This window comes from Rhagoletis pomonella, unplaced genomic scaffold (genome assembly GCF_013731165.1).
Source record: "Rhagoletis pomonella isolate Grant_MI unplaced genomic scaffold, Rhpom_1.0 Rhpom_scaffold_00006, whole genome shotgun sequence".
Lineage (NCBI taxonomy): Eukaryota > Metazoa > Arthropoda > Insecta > Diptera > Tephritidae > Rhagoletis > Rhagoletis pomonella.
Window position 1 is genome coordinate 49,190,776 of NW_023458560.1, and position 11,493 is coordinate 49,202,268.

The 11,493-nt window shown below is 38.8% G+C and overlaps 1 protein-coding gene across 1 annotated transcript; it reads right to left on the bottom strand.

Annotated features, from left to right (window-relative positions):
* Positions 1-3,318: 3,318 nt before the first annotated feature.
* LOC118740888 lies at positions 3,319-9,521 on the bottom strand. The gene is made up of 2 exons (XM_036472624.1): positions 8,292-9,521; positions 3,319-4,016 (listed from the first exon to the last, which is right to left on the bottom strand). The coding sequence occupies exons 1-2, from the start codon at positions 8,371-8,373 to the stop codon at positions 3,790-3,792; spliced, it is 309 nt and encodes a 102-aa protein (XP_036328517.1). The 5' UTR covers positions 8,374-9,521; the 3' UTR covers positions 3,319-3,789.
* Between the last annotated feature and the right edge of the window lie 1,972 nt (positions 9,522-11,493).

Below are 11,493 nucleotides of genomic sequence, written 5' to 3' on the forward strand. Positions count from 1 at the left end.
AAGCCAGCCTTTCGACATAAGCTACTTTTCCATACGAACACAGATATATAGATTAATTCTCATATATATATATATAGATTCAAATTCATATATTCGCGAAACCATAGGCCAAATATAGTAAAATTGCGTTTTTAGTTTCTCACTCTGACGTCAGTAACTAAGAAAGGATTTTAAAAATTCAGAGAAATGTGCTTAGAGATGGAGTATGGGTATAAAATTAATGAGAAAATCCTGCAGAATTTAAACAGATTGAATTTTCTGGTGCAGAAGGGCTGGTAAATATTGAAAATGTCATTTTAAAATTTTATCCTTGAAATTTCGCAATATTTGTTTTTGAAAAAATTTTATGTTAAGGGCTTATATAAACTCGATAACATCCTCGAATCTCGTTCTTCAAACTTTGTCAGCTTAAAAATTACCTATTCGTCCTTGTGATTGCAAAAAATTTCAATTTTTTAAATTCTAAAGAAATTTCCTATTGCATTTGCTACCCATATTTTTATTCTACATTGCATTGAATTTTTTTTAATAATTTTTGGAGTTAATCATATCTTAATATTAATTAATATGTATGTATGTACCTACCATAGATGTATAGTAACATATATGTATATGTATATACCTATATATTGCTTCTTGGCAAAAAACATGTACATATATGAATACATATATATGTACCCATGAACATTTTAATTAATATTAATTCAAGGGGTCATGTGACTTGTGGTTCCGAAGTTATAGCTGATAAAAAATTCCAAGCCTATGTTAAGTGCTACGCCCCCTTTTACAAACTCATTTATATATACATACCTTACTATAAGCACCTATCATAGATATGTCTGCATACCACATTTAAAATTCATGTGAATTACGGTTCCGAAGTTAGAGCTCATTAAATAATTCACGCCTATGGGAGGTGCCACGCCCCCTCTTCCAATATCGCCAATTTTTTCAAATGAGTATGGAATTAATTTTATTTATCTCGACAGCAAGTTCCAATGCTCTACCACAAATATTTCAAGAGATATACAACATGAAAATTTTTGTTAGTATAGGATGTGCCACGCCATCTTTTCCAGTACTGCCCATTTTTCTCTATGCCTATAACCTTCCGGGGGTAAAGGCAAATAAGTGTGCAAAGTTTCGTGCGATTCCGTGCTGCGGACATTCACATTTATATATATAGATTATCTTTTGAGATACAAACCTCATCTGTCTCTACATGGTGTGAAGTTGAATTCCAAGCGGGTTCCTGAACGGCCTTTTCTTCTGCCTGCTCTTCCAATTCCAATTCGCTTTTATTATATCATCTGCACTACATTCATTTTTGCCGGAAAGTCCTTTTCCAATATTCAAATACACAACAACAACAAAACCTCGTTAAAACACTTTATCCGTCGCCTGCTACCATTTAAGTTTCGTTTTCGAAAATTCAAATATAGGCTGCATTCCAAAACGTCAAAATACAAAGCATCCAGTCTCTTTTATTTCTAAACCGCACTAGATGAAAAAGACTACTTGCGCAACCTAGTTGAAAACTAGCATCTCACTGTGGTTGCGCACGTTTGGCATTTCAATCTACTGAGGTTTAGAAATAAAAGAGACTGATGCTTTGTATTTTGACGTTTTGGAATGCACCCATACTTTTGCTCGCGGTGTATGCATGTAATATTCATATTGTCACCGGGGTGACTAACAGTGTAACGACCGATTCAAAATTCTTCATTTCTTAAACACCCCCATATGTACGTATGTATGTATTTACACTGCAATTTGGTTATAAATATTGCGCCATCTGTTAATCAAAAGCCGATATACCTACACACACATAAGTACTTTTTCACTGAGAAACACTTCCAGCGCAAGCACGTGTTTGCAAAATGATGACGAAGCGATTTTGTATGGTAAATCATTTATGCCTATATATTTGAATCTAATAAACATACTTAGAAGATATCAACCAATACTTCCCATATACCAAACAAAAGGAAAAGTCTTGAAATTTTTACTAAAGAAAACAAAAACAAAATCATTCGAGCGGTTTTCGAGCATTTTGGTAATAAAAAAATTTGCTAATTTTTTCATAAATTTTTTTGGATTAAAATGCTCAATATTTGTTGAATTTATAAAAAATTTGTAAACGATAATATTTCTATTCCTTCAAAGAATCTATATTCTGAAAATGAAAGTTTTATCTGCAAACCAAAAGTTGCTAGAGCACTTTAAAAGCTCAAAATTGACCCCAAAATAAGCCACCTTTTTTTGAAATCGCTTCATTAGTTCTCGTGCAATAAACGTTTTCGTAAAGCTCTAAAAATTACAACTACAACATTTGAGCGTAGTCTCCATATCGAAACGTAAGACGTACTCTACGTCAAAAAGTTCAATTTAAAAGCTAAAAATACAACACTAGTGTAGGCATATTATATCTTCTTCAACATCCGTTGCCCTCGCGAACAGCTCACAGATTTTGCGTAGATCTCTCCAAAGCCACCGAAGCAGACTACAGGATCTCCCTTCATGTGGATTGGACAAAGTACACAGGTAAATGGAAATGTAGCTCTTCATCGCCGGCTTTGATCAGCTCAGCCGGTATTTATTCGACTGCATCCGCCTCGTTGTTTTCAACCCCATTTATTATATATTCTCATCTCGTCTAGGTGGAGTCTGAGTTCTTCGTCAAATGTGCAATTCAGAAGTGTTGAGAAGTGTTTTCTCCACATTCTAAGTGTACTTAGGAATTCTGTTGCAGGGACCAGCCTCGGTCTTAACTAGGGTTGTCAGACCTATAATACCCAAAGGAGTACAGATAAGAACAAATTGGGGGACTTGGGGTACAACTAGTAGAAAGAAAAAGGAGTATTTTTCGGGAGACAATTAAAACTAAATGAATTCAACAAAAAATTTATTTATTTGCTTAACAAACCAAAGTTACATTGGCGATCAAAACTGAGTGCATGGTGATTTTATTTTAAATATTTACGCAACCTTCCGTAGCAAGGGGGAGAAAAAGTCAAAAATGAGGTATGTTCCTCCCCTCTTATATGGGGAGGCGGAAGCTACTTGGATTGCAGATCATTTGTACCGGCTATGGTATATGTATTCATAAAGCTTTCTCGTGCATTCACTAAACGGCGATTTAACCGAATTTTCAGCTTAGTTAATTTCCTTTTCAGATCAAAGACCGACCATCTCATCTGTCTTTTCATTTCCGTGGGCAAAAAAAGCGCTCTATTTCTCTCGTGAAACCGGTCGTAAGTGACCCTTTACCATCAAAATGAAGTTGGAGAGCTCGTATTTAAGTAGAAACAATATATATAAAGTATACCGACAACTGTCATTTTATGTTGCACATTATTGCTTGATAATAAATTGTTAATAATCCCATATAATTTTTTCACTAACATTTTTCATCGTCTATCATACAGAACATAAACAGTACAGTACACAGATGTATAATAATATACCAATACATACATACATATGTATGTACAATAATTCATAATCTACTTATAAATCTGTTAATAAATAAACAAAAACTTGTTTCAATAAAATAACTAAGACGTAAATGCATATTAACTGCAAATGCATATTTTTTACAAAAGATTTATTTTTCAAAATTAAATTATGCTTATCAACTATTTACTATACATTAATTGTTATTATAGATAATCTACAATATACATATGTATACAATAAAATTAAGTGAACTTAAAGCAAACAAATACACTCCAGGCATTTACACAATTCTGTTTTTGGTTTTGCAATCTTTTTGTTTTCTCATTTTAGTTATTCCTCTCTATTCACATTGTTCGTTTTATTGTTGTATTTAGTGCGTAGACGACGATGTCGTGAATTATTGCAAATTTTCTCGCAATCCTCCAGCGTAGCAAATAATTTCTTATCAGTACTGCAGCCCATATATTTGCAATGTTGCGTTTCGACATCGTAGACAATACCCAATGTGCTTGAGACGCAAAGTCCATTAATGGATGGCTGTACCAGACAAATGTCACCTTGAAGGGAGAAAGAGATGGAAAAAAAAGGAAATTTTTATTTTTACTTCACTTTTAAGTAGTAATCTTAAATATAATAACGTAAACAAAATACAATGTGCTCGATGATTAAAGCAATCAAAAATAACCAACGGGGGCAAGTAAGCGCTGGGGCCACCTTGAGCAAGCTGCACCGACTGGTCTGCGTGGTCCATCACAGGAGCTATGCGCACCTGTTCAACGGATACTATTGGTGTCTTTATCGGCATTCCTCCTTTGTCTATTCTTATTGAAAATGAGGCCAGCTGTAGTGCCTTACGGTTGCCCAATGTAATCAGCATGAAAAGTGGGGATCTTCGGGGTCACTTGGAGGTTCTTAAACCATTTCTGGATGAACCTCCTATCAAGCTCAACTATCATGCTAATGATAATATCCTTTCATAAGCCCTACAAGGACGGAATTGATGAAAGCGACTGCTGTGAAGCGAAAATATCTATGATAGACAAATGGTCCCAATTATGATATACCGATTGATCGAATATGGACGACGGGAGTAATGGCGCAGTCGTACTTGGCCCAAGATTCCTGAAAAGTAAGCCAATGGGCTCATACCCAGCCATATTCCAGGCGGAAGTTTTCCCAGGCGAAATCTGTATGCGAGAATGTCTACGTTGAAGGATAAATGGGGCCAGAGTAAATATTATGTTGGATAGCCAAGCAGAAATAAAAGCCTCAGACTCATTTATAATAACATCAAGGCTTATGGACAGTTGTAAAACTCTTTTTAACCGCCTAGGAGCCCACAAAGGAGTGACGCTGCGGTGGATCCCTGGACATGAAGAGTTTTAAGGTAACGAAAGGGCTGATTGTCTCGCAAAACTTGGAGCCTAAATGAGCTTGCATGGTCCTGAGCCTTTCTTCGGCACATCTAAAGTAGTTATACACTGCAGAGCTAACGGGTGATTTTTTAAGAGCTTGATAACTTTTTTTTAAAAAAAAACGCATAAAATTTGCAAAATCTCATCGGTTCTTTATTTGAAACGTTAGATTGGTCCATGACATTTACTTTTTGAAGATAATTTCATTTAAATGTTGACCGCGGCTGCGTCTTAGGTGGTCCATTCGGAAAGTCCAATTTTGGGCAACTTTTTCGAGCATTTCGGCCGGAATAGCCCGAATTTCTTCGGAAATGTTGTCTTCCAAAGCTGGAATAGTTGCTGGCTTATTTCTGTAGACTTTAGACTTGACGTAGCCCCACAAAAAATAGTCTAAAGGCGTCAAATCGCATGATCTTGGTGGCCAACTTACCGGTCCATTTCTTGAGATGAATTGTTCTCCGAAGTTTTCCCTCAAAATGGCCATAGAATCGCGAGCTGTGTGGCATGTAGCGCCATCTTGTTGAAACCACATGTCAACCAAGTTCAGTTCTTCCATTTTTTGGCAACAAAAAGTTTGTTAGCATCGAACGATAGCGATCGCCATTCACCGTAACGTTGCGTCCAACAGCATCTTTGAAAAAATACGGTCCAATGATTCCACCAGCGTACAAACCACACCAAACAGTGCATTTTTCGGGATGCATGGGCAGTTCTTGAACGGCTTCTGGTTGCTCTTCACTCCAAATGCGGCAATTTTGCTTATTTACGAAGCCATTCAACCAGAAATGAGCCTCATCGCTGAACAAAATTTGTCGATAAAAAAGCGGATTTTCTGCCAACTTTTCTAGGGCCCATTCACTGAAAATTCGACGTTGTGGCAGATCGTTCGGCTTCAGTTCTTGCACGAGCTGTATTTTATACGGTTTTACACCAAGATCTTTGCGTAAAATCTTCCATGTGGTCGAATAACACAAACCCAATTGCTGCGAACGGCGACGAATCGACATTTCACGGTCTTCAGCAACACTCTCAGAAACAGACGCAATATTCTCTTCTGTACGCACTGTACGCATTCGTGTGGTTGGTTTAATGTCCAATAAAGTAAACTGAGTGCGAAACTTGGTCACAATCGCATTAATTGTTTGCTCACTTGGTCGATTATGTAGACCATAAATCGGACGTAAGGCGCGAAACACATTTCGAACCGAACACTGATTTTGGTAATAAAATTCAATGATTTGCAAGCGTTGCTCGTTAGTAAGTCTATTCATGATGAAATTTCAAAGCATACTGAGCATCTTTCTCTTTGACACCATGTCTGAAATCCCACGTGATCTGTCAAATACTAATGCATGAAAATCCTAACCTCAAAAAAATCACCCGTTACTTAGAAGCTGAGAAGAATCCCAGAGACATTTGTTTTGTCTGGGTTGCAGGGCTCTAGGGCATCGAGGTAAACCGAGATGGTATTTAAAACGAACCCATGAGTTTTCAAGTAAATAAATCCCCATTATCTTGGCGGTACAAATTTGATGACTTTAGTTGACGGAATGAGAAATATGAGGTGGCCTTGCAGGGCTCGTTTTGTCACCGCCCGACATTTTCCAAACCACAAACGCTTGGAAAATAAATGCCTATACATAATAAGTATTTCCTTTATGGAACGACCGCCTAACCCTACTCAGCAGATTTTATTGCAGATTTACCCTTTTTTATGTGTGGTACTTCATATCCGCGTTGTTGAGCGGTGACACCTAAAGGTAAGGCCTAAGGTCGGAATCACCTCTTCGAACTTCCAACTGGAATAAGAGGTGTGATTTACATATTTAGTTGTATGAGTTTTCTAGAGAGCCGCCAGTCTTAATGTTCCGGTCGCGACTAGCCATCTTGCAATTGAAAGTTTTTGGCCGGCATTCACTAAGCTAGCTAGAAGCCCATCCATGTAATTAGACGCAGATGAACACATATTGTCAGTGGATTCTCTATCCCCTCTTTACTCGGCGATAACTGCTCAAAAGTGCTGCGTTTTGCATGCTCTTCGGCCCTGCAATGTCGCTATGGTATGTAACCCACATACATATGTATGTACGAGTATGTATGTACATAAGCTTGATATTGAAGTAGTCTGTTTCCAAGGAGATAGAAATCAGACATTACGCGACAGCACTAGAACGTATCAGGGAAAAGCCAAGGACCCTGATTGTAGCCTGGCTATTAGAACCTATAAAAGCGTTAACCTCCTCAAATGGTATTTCATGTATGCTGCTTTCGTCGTTGCGACTAACTCCTAACCTAAAAGCCACCGTAGTGATACGGGGGCCCAAGTTTAAAACAGATTGAAAGATTTCGCAGTAAACTCTTCCATCTAACCACCTTCCCAACTAAGTTCGGTCCATTCGTGGATAATTTTATAGGGCTGTGGTTCCATTTGTATACCGCGCCCTTCTTTCTTGATAGGTTATGGGCAGTGATGAGTGCTGAAAGAATCCACTCGAACCCAGCATCGGTGTGCACTGGTTTAACTCGAATCTTCTGAAATTCCGCAGTGCACCTAATTGGAAGTATACTATTTAAGTCCGCGGGGAGATTGATTGCAACAAGGAAGTTGTTGGTAACTTTTGTACCCACTCTGTATGCAGAGATCTATACAGAGCCTCGTGAGACAACTCCAGAGGAGTTATGATGCATCAAACGGGAGTATTGAGCATGACTTGGGGTGTCAGCAATTAACTGCTTTAGTAGCTTTTTTGTTCTGCGGCAGTTGAGAAGTGCATATGCATAAATAATTTCAAATGTGAAATGTTTGCACCTAAAGCTTTGCACATGCTTGTATTTATATACAAACGTGCTTTATATCCGGTTTGGTACCAGTTGCTTGGGGTGTAGCATACCTTTAGGCACTAGGTGTTATTAGTCGCCTAAACACGCAGCTTACAACGTCAGGATATTTAAATTGCATAAATCTCTGATTGAGAAATGGTAGAGCAGCATCCGATTGGTATCGATTTTTTTTTTAGTTGGCCCACATAGGCCAGCCCAGATTTTCCATTTCCAAGTTTTGATCCTACATTATACCAAACATTCGGACAACGTTTTCCGAATAGGCTCCCTGTACACCAGAGAGCTCGATCTGCGATGGATACCTCAACCTTTTTGCGATTTCTAGTTTTGGAGTTTTAAATAACAAACTTTGTAAAGACCTTCATATGGCCCTACGGTACTGTACTATTTTTAAGAAGAACATATCGATGGCTGAGTGGAAGATCGACCTATCTCGGAAGCCAGTTCGAAAACGCCCTATCTCAGAAAATTTTTCAAGAACATGATCCCTTTTCTTGTATTGCACAGTGTAGCTTAAAAGTATTTTGTATTTAAATAAAATCTTATATTTATTATTATTTATATTAATCGTCTTACGTGCACGTCCATGATTGCCAACGGTCAAGCAGAGCAGGATCACCAAGCTCAAAACATTATTCGACGACTTCTTAGAGAACATTTTCGAAGACTTTTGTTTTTACGTAAGAACCACAAGCGGAAATACTGCCTTTACGGGGGTTGTTGGAAAAGTTTTCACGATTTCACGCGTTTATCACTTTCACTTCAATAGTATTCAATAATTCTATTTCTCCTCAAAAATTTGCACTTCACTCGTCACTCGGCGTATTGTGCGCGTGTGGCTGGCAATTTCAGGTATTTAATTTGTGCCGAAATTAAATTGTATGGCCAAGCAAAAATGTTTTCCATTAATTTAGAAAGTCACTTGATTTGCACCAAATACGAAAAATTGCTACTAAATTTTGGATTTATGCGCTTGCTGCTCTTCGACTTTTGGCTTCTTGCTGCTGCCGCAGTTGCCACCAGTTCTTTTCTTCTTTTGCACAAAACCAAATGCAAAGGCACACTGATTTTATATGCTCTTTTCACAATCAAGTTCGGTGAGCCAATAGACCAGAAGAAGCAGCGATACTCAGATTAGTACGATAGTTAGGCAGCGGCAGGCGGGAGATGCGGGAGATGGGAGACGGCAGGCAAGAACCGATCAGACGGCCAGCCGTATAGGAAAGCAGATGGCTTGACTTCTTCACGCTGTTTCGAAACAATAGATCGCTTCAATTTCTCTTTGTTTGTTTTATATCACTTCATATGCTTTGCTATGTATGGCACACACTTTTTGTTGTTTCCTAAGCGGTACACCAAAGTTTCATTGAGCTATTAAAAATTTATGAAAGTTTTCTTGAAAAATTTTGTGATTAAATTTTATGGAATTTTTTTTTTTAAACTCTGCTTTTGATTTGGTAATTTTTCCGCTCGTTTTGAATTGCACCTTTATCAGCGCGCTGCACTTCGAAACCTCTGCAACAATTCGAATGAACTTTATGTAAATGACCGCCTGCTTATTCGTCCAACTGATAGCAAGCAGAGCTTGGTATATTTTCCACAATGACTGCCAGCCCAGACAAATTGGCTATAGTAAAAAAATTTTAATAATCACAAGCTGCTTAAGTGTGTGTTTGTAAATAATCTCGCCACGAAATTCGCCAATGAAATATCGTAGCAAATGATTTTCGACAATTTTCTAGCCTAGAGCCCACTTCAACGGCTGTGTTTGTCTCACGTAAGCTGGTTGTGTGTTTCACGAGTTTTAAAACGATTGTGATTGCGAACATATACTACATACTTGCATATAATATTTTCCTAAGGTTCATCAAGAGAGCATACCCAGGCGGAAAATTGCTGTTTAATTCAAACGGAGGACTTTGCAGTAGGTTTGGAGGTATAGGTTTACTTCCACCTAAGGCAAAGCTTAAGTTTTCCGGTAAATATGTATTTCCCCGTGCTCGTGAAATCATCTCTAGGTAGTCTTAAATGTAGAAAAAATTAGCTGGCGACACAAGAAGACTCGCCTCATTCCACTTAAGCAATAAATTCTGTATCCTTCAAAAAATATATGGTCTATAATGGATAGGTGAGTAGGTATGTATGTAGGTAGAGCTTCCAGACCTGTGAAGCCTTTACAATTACTTACTGAATGTTTATATAGTGTTAGGTTAGGTTAAGCTAACGTGGCAGTTAGTTCAAATGACCGACTTACTTAGACCTTGCCGCTCCAATGTCAAACACGGAAACCTTGGTAACTATTTAACATGGAGCCATTTTGAAGCGCAGAATTGGTTTTTTTCCTAACCGGATAGTTCCGTAAGAGAGCCAAAGAAACGTTTACGTAAAAAGTCTGCTCTTCTTCTTATTTGGCGTTGTAAACGCCTAAGCGATTTTGGCAGTGTTCAACGAGGCTAAAACTGCGCAACTGCAGAGGAAGTGTTCGACTTCTCCTTCCTCTTGCTCACTACGACAATTTTTGCAATATTCATGGAGGAAATTCCTAATCTCGAAGAGAACCGCCTGCCAAATATCTAATGACCGTTTACACAAGCCGTGACCATTGGAATATCCGCCGTGTGTTGATGTGCAACCTTTTCGGAATTCGGACGAAGAATTATAATAATAATTCATCAAAGAATACTCCGCAGCCAACCCTAATGTGTAGCTTGGATCCATACGTGTAGGTCAGAGTTGGCCTAGGTACCTATCCCGTCTTCTCGCAACCGCCTCGCACTCGTGGAGCATACTCCTTGCCTGGAAAACTCATTTCCAAAACCCGACAAGCGAGTGTAAAGCGGTTTCTGTAGATGTGCCTTTGGTGTCAAGCAGCGTTAAACTTGAATTTGGATGTGCGCGAGGCTTCCACTAACAAATAACCGAGGTTGGCTTTGGTCAGAACTGTAAACTTGACCACCATTTTCACATTAAGATCCAAAATGGTTATTAAAACGTGATCTCAGATCAATGATCTGACTAACAGGCTCCCAAATGGCTGCAATTATTTTTGTTGGCAGAGATCTAGGCAAATTTGGTAAGTATGATGATCCTCAAAACTCTTCTTTTTTTAGTCTTCCGATCAATAAGGAAACGGGCAAAACGAGAAAATAGTATGCTGCAAGAATTGGGGTACCGAGTCCACGCGAATTGGATCGGAACTACCAGATGTTGGCCTCGAAAGGATCCCTTTCCCTTCAAGGGGCGAATGAGAGTAGAGATACAATAATTATCTTCATGCATGGAACGAAGCTGGATGGCAGAGTTGGAGGTGGTGTTTTCTGTCAGAAACTTTCAATAAATCTCGCGTTCGGGCTGCCGCATTTCTGCATCGCCTTTCAGGCAGAGGTGGCGATTGACTAGGCAGCAGTGTTTTGCCGATTTGAAGGGTAAATACTACTACTTTGATGGGCAAGTGTCAATCAAGGAGCTGGGGTCGATCATTGTAAGATCAAAATGGGTCGGAAAATGCCTGACGTCTCAATTAAACGCCTCGGAATATTTCCAAATCAGTGATGTCACTGGAAATTGCAGGGCTGATGAATTGCCTGGACAGGGTACACCCTCGAGACCATCACCGTGGACGGATAGGGCATAAGAATTCCTTTGGCAACTTGCGGTCTGCTTCTGGACAGATGGGATAACATCGGCTAAGCGGGCGCTGGGAAAAAAACCCCCGACATTTAAGATTGCAAGGTCCTTCTGGCCGGTTCTTGACCGAAGGCGGTCAACAGGGTAAATG

Excerpts from the sequence above, each read along its gene's own strand:
- LOC118740888 (XM_036472624.1), bottom strand. The coding sequence starts at position 8,373 with ATGTTCTCTAAGAAGTCGTCGAATAATGTTTTGAGCTTGGTGATCCTG. Across the intron at positions 4,017-8,291 it reads TGGCAATCATGGACGTGCAC|GTGACATTTGTCTGGTACAG; the intron begins GTAAGACGATTA and ends TCTCCCTTCAAG.